Below are 12,151 nucleotides of genomic sequence, written 5' to 3' on the forward strand. Positions count from 1 at the left end.
AACAGGGTAGTTGTAAAAAAAAAAATGTAATTAACATAATAAAACAATTACATTTGCATTTTGTGTAGCTAAAATGTTGTCATACAACACTGTAAACCCGTCTGTACAATTGGATCTATTTTTAGAATAATAATTCTTCTGATATGATTTTGCACCATTTTATCCTGCCAAATCAAAAATATATATATATTTATATATAATGTGGCAGCTTGTGTGTTCCATTCTGAAACTTTTTAAAAAGTTATTATGTACCATCCCCAGAAAAAAAGAATGACAAAAATACTTTCAGTATCTTTTTTCACAAAGGATGTGTAAGTTAATAATACCAAGTCCTAGTAAAATGAAAGACAAGTGCCTACGAGCGAGTTTAAGCTCACCATTAAAAAGAGTAATTCTTGGGGATGAAAAATACTTTGTTTCCTACAAAGCGATTCCAACAAACAATAATTTCTGCCACAGAATCCCTGAACAGACAACAGTTGGCCTTCTTTGCCATAATAGTCCTGGATTGTTTCTCTCAGTTTATTTATTACATCAAAGGCATAAGCTTGCCTATTCAAGCTAGAGATTTTTACAGTTACAGTGACAAAACATTTTCAAAAGCCCACTTCTTAAACCATAAAATACTTTTCCAATTTTGAAAAATGTCCCCGGCATTCATCAATATAACAAATACTGGTAAACTATTTACAGCTGAAAAGTGTTGTATATATTTATTCATATTCATGAAAAATCCCATCACCATGGAAAAAAAGGATACCTATGACCACTATGGCATTCAGAAAAAGCATAGTCAAACTTTAAAAAAAATACTTGATGGCTGAAAACACATGTACAAACATACAATTTTACCCTTGATTTTTTTCCAGCAATGTAAACATATTTTAAGACAGCGTGCACTTCTTTTTTAAAAAAAAATTCTGCCTTTCCAGATTTTATTCAGTTTTTTCCTGTTGTAAAATCTCACTCTGTGTATCACCACCAGAAGACCATACTCTAAGACTGATGTGAAAAATTATTCATGAAAAATGTTTCACTTTATACGTGTATACGCATGTATATAGAAATATATACACATGAAAGGATGCATTAGGATTTTTTTTTTTGCTTAATTGCATTGATAATTGGGATTTTTTTCCAAATATTATTGGTTTTACTATGAAAATTGAACTTATGTGGAGAAATTGCTATTTTTTATTACCAGTTGTTTTTCTTGATAAGAAATTTTGTGCCAAGAGTCGATTACTGAAAGATCAGTATCCAAAGCACCCGTATGTAACATTGAATTACAACTTAACGTATGCTATGACATGTTTATAGTGGCACCATTGGCAGTGCTGCGGTCCTATCAGCATATGAATATTAGCTGCCCCTCTGAGTTATCAACTTATTTAAAGATCCCACAGAAAAACATGAATGGCTGTTCTGTAAAAAAACTGGAACCAATGGAAAGTATTTGATTGGACTCACCAAGACTTCACAATGACTTCTTGTAAGGCTAAGGGCCACATGTAATAAAGGACATGAGACTGCTTTTTGAACACAAAATCAGTTGCTGTAAGGTTACAAGACCTTTTGTATCTGTTAAATGGTTCAAAATTGCTATCAGGATGTCATTTGTGGGGATTACATCACTCTGTGACTTTCCTTTTGATACATAGTTAAATCTGTTCATGCACATTTATGAATGCTATAAAACAGGGTGGAGAATTTGTAAATTAGGTTGGTTAAGTATTCAATGTAATTTACTATGTCATGCCTTAATTGCAAGTCTACTCTTGGCATGTCAGTTTTAAGAACTACTGAAAGTAGGCAGTAATTTGCTGAGCACTGGTACAGCCTAACCAATGAGTTCTCTTTCCAAAACATGACACCAGTCTTCAGAGCCAGAATAAGACTACGACTACAGTGGTAAAACAGAATAATACAGGTCAGGAGTGGGCCTTTCATTGCATTACATTTTGGTGTTTAGTAGATGCTCTTATTCTGAGCAATTAAACAAATTACATTTTTACATACAATCCATTTATACAGCTGGAATTCTTTCATCCAACAATTATCCTCTGAAGAGCAAACAATGCAGTGATACAGCCAGGCTGCACAATAATCGTATGACTACAATTTCCTGCCAGCTATAGTGAAGTTAAGATACTCTCAACCTTACATTTCCTTGAATCAGGATATTTCCAATGTAGCCTCCTCTGATTTTCAGATATATTATGAAAGTTCTATTTGGTTTTTTTGAAAAGGCGCAGGAGATTTGACGAGTCGGTTGGTATAAAAACGGAACTCCGAATTTAAACAACTTTCTTGTTGTGTGTTTACATTCAGTAGGGTATAGATTGAGTGCTGCATTCAGTTGAAATGCTCCCCTCCCATCGCAAGTTCAGGCACGTCTACTTTCACCACAACGATGAGCTCATTTTGCAGGGATTGCTCCACCTGATTTTCCTATTGTTACTAATATTCTTTCCTCAGTTACGTAGACGAGCACCTCTGTACGTTTTCACGTTGTTTGGGACCGTTGTTTTTTTTAACAAAACTTTAACAATTTTGACCCTCTGAAGATACGCAAGGCGTGTACTTCGGTCAGAAAACAGCCCAAAGTGCCTTTAAACCTTACTTTGTGTGTGTGTGCATAGAAAAAGCATGTATGCATGTGTGTGCATATCAAATGAAGAAGTGTAGCATGGATCAGCCAAATAGAACAATTAATTAAACGATTTTTATTTTCAGTGGAAGGGGTAGTTTTGGGGCGAGAGGGTGGGGCAAGTAAGGCCCTCTGCAGTGATTTAGGCCTCGGCACATGCTTCCTGAAGTCTGAGCTGTTAATGAACTCAGAACTTCATTTGTGCCTTATCTCAGGGATGAGACAGACAGGAGGCCCATAAAAGAGGAGGAGAAAGTAAAGCAGACTTGCTATCTCAGTACAGTCCAACAGATCACTCCAGACTGCTTTGAAAACAATCATTCTGATGAAAAACTCTTAAGCACAAAATTTCAAATCAGAACAACTGATATCACAAATATCGTTTTTCCAAAATGGAAAGGCTCTGGTTTTACTTTTAGTGATAATTCTGTGGATCTCAGGTCTGCAGCAACTGAAAACAAAAAAAAATGCAATGTCAGACTTTTCACCTATTTTTGGAATAATCGACACTTTTTCTTGATTACCTGACATGGTGTGTATGACAGGTAATGCCTTACAATATAATCGTTGCTTTCACATACATTTTATCTGTGATAAGGGGTTTTGGAGTGCAATATCTTTAGGATATGTTCATTTGATTCAAAGTTTCTGAGGTTGAGTTTTTTTAAATAAATGAGAAATGTGTTTTTGTTCCACTTGAATTGAATCCCTCCCTTCTCAGGAGAGCCAAAATACCTGGTACAAGACGTTTAGCTCATGAGCAGATAAACGACAGCTGGCAGTGTTACAGAGCATTCATACAGAGGTGACATTTTCAGCTAGAACAACTAGAGCTAAAAAAGTGTAAAAATGAAATAAATCGCCATTTAACTGATCCTGAGATATTTAGCCATTGCACAGGATACGCCGCCAGTCCATCTGGCATCCTAGCTGAGACCACAGGCTTACGATGACTGAATGAAAAAAGAAAGTTCAATCAAATATCTGCTTTCGCATCGATTAAGTATAATACGACTCCTATAATTGCATGTGGGGGATATCTGATATCATTGTCAACAATTTAAACATATAAAGTTCCGGACAATTATAGTACCTGCACAGCAACAGCAAAGCACTCAAAGTTTATATCATAGCGCTATGGTGTGGTCTGGTACTTGGTACCGAATAGCAGCTGACTCTGTCATCTCTTTTTACTATTTTAATTCTCTCCTTTCTTTGAATATTTTGAGGAGGAAAAGGGATTTGTAAATGGCAAATTCCTGTCCTAGTTTACTGTCAGATCTGACAATCAGTGCTAACATACCCAATTGCATATATTAATAAATCAGTAATTTATCATTAAAATCAATAAATGCTACATCAAAGGATTGTTGCATGTAATTGATCCATGTGTGGCAAAATAGCTGTTTTTTTAAAAAGTAAATCTCAGTTCTCCAGCAATAAATTATTTGGGTAGCCTAATTGCAAGGTCATTGAAGTAGCCAATAATATAATTTAAAAACAACAGTATTCAATTTTGTTAAAAAGAAAAATATCAGCACATCACCTGGGTATAAATACTCAAAACCCCAGCACTTGAAAATGAAGTGAAAATAAAGAATACCTGCACATGCCAAATATTAATACAAAAATTCCAATAAATACAGAAATTATTGCACAGTTAAAAAGGCTCCGTGAATTCCTCACCGTTAAATCCTCAGATTGAGTGAAAACGTTTATCCCAAATGCAGTCTAGGCCATGGTTAAAATTCAAAATTTTCCTGTCGCCATTAATTCTCAGGTATCAGTTTTTTTTTTCTCAAAAGGAAAAACAAATCAAACAAACCATCGACAAACAACGATACCCCTCCCACCCCACCCCCCCCCCCCAAAAAAGACAAAAACAAAACAAAAACAACATTTTGGAAAAAAGATTGCTTGTCCAGCTACCCCCCATTCCCTCTGTTTACTGAAATAAGTGAGCAGACAGCTTTGTGCAGAGAGAGGGAGAGTGCGCTCAGCTCCTCTCTGCGTGTTCCAGTTTGACCTCGCTGGGCAGTAGATGCTCCCCGTGCCACTTCTTCATGTGTTTCTCCAGGGTGCTGTAGACGCTGAAGGGCATGTGGCAGATGTCGCAGCGGTACACCTCCTTGCCGTACTGCCCGTGGGTCTTCATGTGGCGCGTCAGCTTGCTGCTCTGGGCGCAGGCGTAGTTGCAGAGCTCGCACTTGTAGGGCCGCTCGCCGGTGTGGCTGCGCCGGTGCACCGTCAGGTTGCTGCAGTTCTTGAACACCTTGCCGCAGTACTCGCAGCAGTCGCTGCGCCGGCCCTCCTTGGAGCTGGGCCGGCCCGGCCCGGGCCCCGCCCGCAGGTGCGGGGTGCTGCCCCCGCTGGCCGTCCCGCTGCGGCCCGAGAAGGCCCCGTCCAGCGCGTCGCCGGGGGGCGTGGAGAAGCGGAGGCTGCCGTTTTCCGACGAGTGCTCGGAGGACGTGGCGAAGGGGGACTGTCGCGAGGCGCCGAACCCCAGGAAGGGGTCCTTGAGGAAGTGGCGAGACGCGGCGTAGCCCACCAGCCACTGGGAGTACACGTTCTCGGAGGGGATGAGCGGGACCGGCGGCAGGTCCAGCTCGCCCTCCAGCTTGATCTTCTTGGCGGACGAGGCGGAGAGGCTGGGGCTGGAGACGGGAGCGGGGCGGCGGTGGAACAGGCCCGTGAAGGAGTCCCCCGAGCTGCAGTCCCGGCCGTTCAGGACTGCCGGCTCCGCCCGGCCCTCCCCCCGGCCTGTCGCCGGGTCCTCGTCCCCCGCGTCGCGCCTGCCCTCCCCCTCCCGGTCCCGCTTGGGTAAGGGCGGCGGCGGCGGCTTCCTCCTGTCATCCAAGATCAGGCCGGGGTACCTGTGCGAGGCGACCCCCAGGCCTGCGCTCTCCTGGTCCCCCTTCCCCGCAGGGACGCCCCTCTCGTCCGGGACGGCCTTAGGCCCGTTCTCCCGGGCGCGGCAGAACTCGGACTCCATGCTGAATCCCGACTCGGGCCTGCTCTCGTTCTCAGGCTCCTCTTCCTCCTCCTCCTCCTCCTCCTCTTCTTCTTCCTCCTCCTCTTCCTCTTCCTCCTCGTTCTCGGGGCCAACGCCCGCGGCCGCGCGCAGACGTCCCGCCTGGCCCTGGGTGCCGCCCTCCTCCTGCAGGTCGCTGGTGCCCGGCTCAGGGGAGCTGGTGGCGGAGAGCCCGTCCTCAGAGGGGCCCGTGAGGGACTCGGGGCCCTTGCGCGGGTGCAGGTGGGTCTTCATGTGGCGCTTGAGCTTGCTGGCCTGGGAGCAGGCGTGGTCGCACAGGTGGCACTTGTAGGGCTTCTCGCCCGTGTGGCTCCGCCGGTGCACGATCAGGTTGCTCTGGAACTTGAAGGTCTTCCCACAGAACTCGCAGGACTTGGACTTGGCAGTAGGGGGCGGCGGAGAGGCGACGGTGGGGGCGGGCGGAGGCGGCGGGAGGGGCGGCGGGGTGCTGAGGAACGGGGGGCGGGGCCCCGGCTGGAAGAGGACCGGGTTGAGCAGCCGGTGCAGGGGGTTTGAGCGCCCCGGCGACAGGGGTGGCGGGGGGGCGGGGCAGGTGTTTCCCGCCAGCTCCCGGAGCCGACGGGAGAAGTCCATGGACTGGGACTCCATGGTGGCCATGGGGTTGAGCCGCATCACCCTCTCGAAGGCGCTGGGGTGCTGGGACATGAGGCCCAGCTCCTCGGCACTCAGCCGCTCCATGTGGGGGCGTGGGGGCGGGGACAAGAAGGGGGGCGTGCCCGGGCCCAGGCGGCCCTCCAAGAATCCCGACGGCTCCCGGAGCATGGGAGCGGCCATCCGGAGGAGGTGGAATGGGTTGCTGTCTCCCAGGAACCCAGCCAGGGGGGGCTGGGGTATGGACTCCATCCCCATGGGGGGAGGGAGGGTGATGCGAGGACTTAGGGAGCATCTGGAGGCATTGGGCTCCAGGTAGATTCTGAACCCGTGTGTGTTCTGAGCGTGCTGGAGGAGAAACCAGGCACTGGAGAAGTGCTGCTTGCACGTGGTGCAGATGTAGCTGGATGGCTCATCTCCACCTGCCAAGAAACAGGAAAGTAGAATTTTTTTTAGGAAAAAATATTTTTGACTTTTTTCTGTGTTAGTATGGCACAGTAATACTGAAACACTTGTTTCAACAAACACATTTTGTGTAGAAATTTAGCTCTAAACTGTACTGCACAGCAAGATTTAAAGAATTGTTGAAACGGAGAGAAATTACTCTGCCCTCTTCAAGAAAGATAAATATCACTATATTTCATGTTTCAGGGTAAATGGATATATGTACACACACACACACACACACAGTACAGGCCAAAAAAATTTAGGTCACCAGTGATTTTTTAGAAACAACTAGGTAGGGAAAAATTCTGTTAATATATGCATATTTATTGAATAACAAAACAAAGTATAATATTTCTACCGAAAATAACCATAGAAACAGCTTTCCCTGTAGCGTCCTTTGGCTCCTTTGGCTTTAATAATAATTAAACAAATTATTGAAGGTCTATCCAATTGTTTTTCAAAGAGGGAGGTGGAGGGATAAGACAGAGGTGGAGAGATAAATAAATTGAGTGAACCCTAATACCATTGGTCTGTAGTAGAAGTAAAATAGGCACTAAAGTTGCAAGAAATATGACAAAGAAGAATGAGTTAGATGGGGCCAAATAAACATATTGTGCAGGGTTATTTCCAGTGAGAAATTGCAAAAAAGTTTAAGATTTCCAGGTGCACTGTTTAGTACACACTCAGAAGGGTCCAGCTAAGGGGCAGTAATGTTAACATTATGTACAACAATATGTTTTGTGTTAACGCGGTTTCCTTTGTCTAATATAAAATTTTATTTAAAGATATGAAACCATTCAGTGTGACAAATTTGCAATAATGGAGGAAATCAGGAAGGGAGCAAATACTTTTTCATGGCACTGTAAGCCTAACTTCCTCAATGCCATAAATCTTGCAAATTTAGACCCTATTTTACTTACACTACAGGCCGATGTAATGAGGCTACCTGTGGTTTTAAAACAAGGTCGATAATATTTCACTCAATTTAACCATGAGGGGGCTCTTGCCATCACTGATACAAGTGGATCTTGGTCTCATCTCTTCACAAAACGTTTTTTACATCTTAGCAAACTGTAACCTGGCCATCCTGTTTTTGTGGCTAACTAGTGGTTTGTATCTTGCAGTGTAGCCTCTTTCGCTCTGTTTGTGAAGTCTTCTGCAGACAGAAGTCAGTGAGACATCCACGCCTGCCCTCTGAAGGGTGTTTCTGATCTGTCAGACAGGTGTTTGTGGTTTTTTCTTCATCACGGTGAGAATTTTTCAGTCATCGAATGTAAAGGTCTTCCTGAGCCTAACAGGCCCCTAACTAGTGCTCTCCTTCTTCTTAATGATGTTCCAAACAGTTGATTTTGGTAAGCCTCAGGTTTGGCATACATCTCTGACTGTTTTCTTCTTATTTCTTAGCCTCATACTTGACTGTCATTGGCAGAACTCATCCTCATGTTGACAAACACCAATATCAGACAATAACAGGCAATCAAAAACATAGAATCAAGACTAGATACTGAAAGCTGTGTGATATCTACTCTTTGGAAGCAGTTGAACACACCTGACTAATCAGAAACACCTACTGTATGAAGCCATTTTTCTCAAACATTATGGCGCCCTGATATGGGGGACTATGTGTAAAAAGTGCTGTAATTTCTACATGGTGAAACCAAAATAAATAAAAAGCTGAGAATGAGCACTTTAAGCACATGAAAATAGTTTGATTACAAATCTAAAATTGTGGAGTACAGAGCCAAATCCAGAACAAATATGGCTTTGTCCCAAACATTGCGGAGCTCACTATATATATATGTGTGTATATATATATATATATATATATATATATATATATATAAATTCTGCTGTGATTTATTAGTAGTCTGCTATGCCTAATGGCACTATACCACACTTACCTTTAACATTTATCACTTTACATATAACGTAACTGATGTTGTGTCACTCTAATTTCACAAGCATAAACAGTTCAGCGGACTGATAAAGCATGAATAATGTCCCCTCAGCAAAGTGAACGACACTCTCGAGTTCCTTTCTTAAGACTCCAAAATTTGCCTGACCCTGCCCCCCCATTTCAGACCATGAGGTCAGTGCACAGCACAAGTGCAAAATAATAACACTCCCCCACCTTGATCATGGAGGATGGTAAAGATGCAAAGATAAGCAAAACAATCCATCCTTGATGTTTATCGTACATATTTTAATTAATTTGAGATTACAGCGCTAGAACGATAGCGGCTCACTGCCTCGGTCCACCCGAACAAACGAGAACTAATGAGGTCATTTGGTTTGCATCAATCGTTTAATGGGATTATAGAGACAGGAAATAAAAGTCTAATTGACTTGGAAGTACAAACATATCTCACCCTCATTATAAACCTATTCCACAGATCTGGCATCAGACAATTAACTCAACGGGGGTCCCTGCTTCGAAAGTTCCTCTGAGAACCCCCTGCATTAATTTTCTCTGGATATTACTGATCATACGTAAATAGAGTAAAGTCCATTGCCAGTTTTATTTGTTTGTCATATTTTTTCTTCTATGGTGATAGAGCACAACACTTCATAGTCCACATTAGGTCTCACTGTTTCATTGTACTGAATGGAAATTTTTCAGGTTTATAGGTTTGGGGAATTTTTAACAAATGATTTCATGATAGAAATCTAAACTGTGAACCTGTACAGTGTAATTCAATAATTTAAAATAGGCATATGGCAAATAGATCACAGATTATGAAACCCATATGGTGATTTGGGCACCCTTGCAATTTGATATTATATGTGAGTGCTTTAATTTCGATGTGAACTGTGAGAATATTTTTGTGAGCGAAAGCTATTTTGTCTCATATTTAAAGTGTGTACAGCTACTTCTCATGAATTTAATAAGGCAGGGTCTCCAAAAGTAATTGTCTTCCATTTGTAAGTGTTAATGCAATTACTCTCTTATTGAGCTTCTCTGTTCCAAACACCCTCAAGGTGTTCAGACATCCTGATTTATTAGGATGGATTAGGTTCATTTATCTAAAGGTGTATGCCAAATCAGAGAACCATGTCACAGATTAAAATTTACAAGGCAGTTTAATTTCACCTCAAAAACGTATGATGTGGAATTAAGAAATTTCTAAATGAAAACTACCAACCAATAAAACATTACTCTGTTGCAACTGTTTTACGTCCAGTGTGGTCAAAGGACTACTGCCCAGTGAAAAAAACAACTAAAACTGTTTTAATGGATCAGTTCATTCTGTTATGGACAAAAATAAAAGGTTGTCAGAGACAACCTGAGGGGTTTATCATGGAGACCTAACGCTGTACTTGCATGGAGAAGGAACTCAAACGCTCTGATTGCATGGAGGGGGAACTCAAACGCTGTGTTTACACGGAGAAGGAACTCAAACGCTGTGTTTACATGGAGAAGGAACTCAAACGCAGTGCTTACAGGATGGAAAACTCAAATGCTGTGCTCAAAGAGAGTACAGCACTGTACATACAAGTGGGCAGCAAACATTCTCACTGATTGTACGCATGTAGGCAAAGCAGGCTAAACAGTGATCAGTTAACTCTGATCTCAACTGCGGTTTCATTTTGTTACTGTGGGGATATAATTCAGGCTGTCATTACATGTATGCCAATTGAACGAGAGCTACTCTACACCTCAACACCATCTTCCCTCTACCTATCTACCCATCCAAACCCTCTACTGACATATACTACATTTCCAAAAGTATGTGGACACCCCTTCTAATTAGAGGTTTCAGCTAATTCAGCCACACTCATTGTTAACAAATGCATAAAATCAAGCATATAGCCATGCAATCTCCATTGGCAAACATTGGCAGTATAATTGGTCATACTGAAGAGCTCAACGTGGCACTGTCATAGGATGCCAAAAAAATAAAGCTAAATATTTTGTCACAAATAAAAACTACTGCACGTCATGACTTCCACCCCACCATCAAAACGCTGTTCAGAGTAACATTATGTAAATATGTAACGTGTATGTGTCAAACATAGTAACATGATGCATTGTGCCAGATTAAATGTTGGACAGGATCCGTTTTTTTTTTTTGTACTGCTTTCGTTAAAGTATTTGTAGACGAAGGAGTGCTGGAAATAAATGAAAAGAGGACAGCCAAATCAGCCACTGGGCCATCTGACTGTTAACCTGGATCCGATACTTTCAGCAAGCATTACAAGACATTCCAGCTGCAGTAAATTCTATCGATAGCTAGATTCACGATGGAACAAAAAAGGTTCTATTCTTTGATACACATAACGCAGTGAAGTAATGCATGTTAAATTTATGATGTATTGAATAATACATATAACATTATAATGACTATATAAAATACAATTTGAACAATTCAAGTGACTTTCAATATGCTAATAGTAGTCACGCTACTTTCCACTCATATGACAGCAAAATTTCTTGCAAAACCTCACGGTTCACGATTTGAATGGGGTGATTTTCTACAGATTGATATTGTACCACACCACAGGACAGTGTACTCTACCCATTCAATTGTCTGACTGCAACCTACTGAGCCTGTTGGTTACTAGGTACCTACTACGTGATTTGAACGGGGAAATTTTCTAAAAGATTGGGCTCCAATAAAGTTGACTGCGCTCCAGCAGCATGCCGTTCAAAATACAATTCCACAGCAAATGTAATTTTCGACACAATTATTTGGAGGGACAAGAGTAACTGTATCCAATATTGGGGGGAACATTTTCCCCCTGATCCCCTGCTTCCAATGCCCCTGCTGCCAACCCCGCTAATCCCCCCCCCCCGCCCCCCCCGCCCAAAAAAAACTGATGAAAAATATAAAATAAAAAACATTGTCTTGGACGCCCTAGAGTGTGCTCCTCAGATATGCTCCGTGCTCATAGACATGCATGTGTCATCGAGACCTCCTGCAATTAAGTATTCTATAGATGGGCAAGGACAAAAATAAAGGTAGCGTTTGATATTCTAATGACTCCAGGACCTTTCTGTGGTCTCCAGTTCACTCTTGTTTTCCTCCTCCGAGGAGGAGGAGGAGAGGAGAAGATGAAGTGAGGCGCGTGACTCAGAGCGGCGCGCACACCGCCGCTCTCAGCACCAAACGCCGCCGCGGCGCAGAGAAGAGGTGGGCGGTGACGAATCCCCCCCGTATCCCGCAGGAGCTGTGACGCTCAGCCTTCAAAAGACGCCTGTCACCGTCACTGCCTCATTCAAAGCCTGACTCCAGGAAAATTTGCATCTCATCTTGAAGGGTGTGACTTGTGTCGTTAAAAGACAATGGGTGCACCCCCCCCCCCCACCCCACCCCGCTGCGCCACACCACCACCAACACCACTCTCTCTTCCCAAAGGGAAAATTCCGCCTCACAACCGATGCTGCTTGTCTCATGACAGCTCGGAACATA

At 43.0% G+C, this 12,151-nt stretch overlaps 1 protein-coding gene across 1 annotated transcript in view; it reads right to left on the reverse strand.

The window, feature by feature from the left end:
• Positions 1–4,510: 4,510 nt before the first annotated feature.
• The window catches only part of LOC135257000 (B-cell lymphoma/leukemia 11B-like), a 42,167-nt gene continuing 34,526 nt past the window's right edge, over positions 4,511–12,151 (reverse strand). The window contains exon 3 of the mRNA XM_064339325.1: positions 4,511–6,715. Within this exon, the coding sequence (XP_064195395.1) occupies positions 4,647–6,715 (2,069 nt within the window). The 3' untranslated portion in view covers positions 4,511–4,646. The remainder of the gene's footprint in view (positions 6,716–12,151) is intronic.

The sequence above is a fragment of the Anguilla rostrata genome, chromosome 6, assembly GCF_018555375.3.
Source record: "Anguilla rostrata isolate EN2019 chromosome 6, ASM1855537v3, whole genome shotgun sequence".
NCBI lineage: Eukaryota > Metazoa > Chordata > Actinopteri > Anguilliformes > Anguillidae > Anguilla > Anguilla rostrata.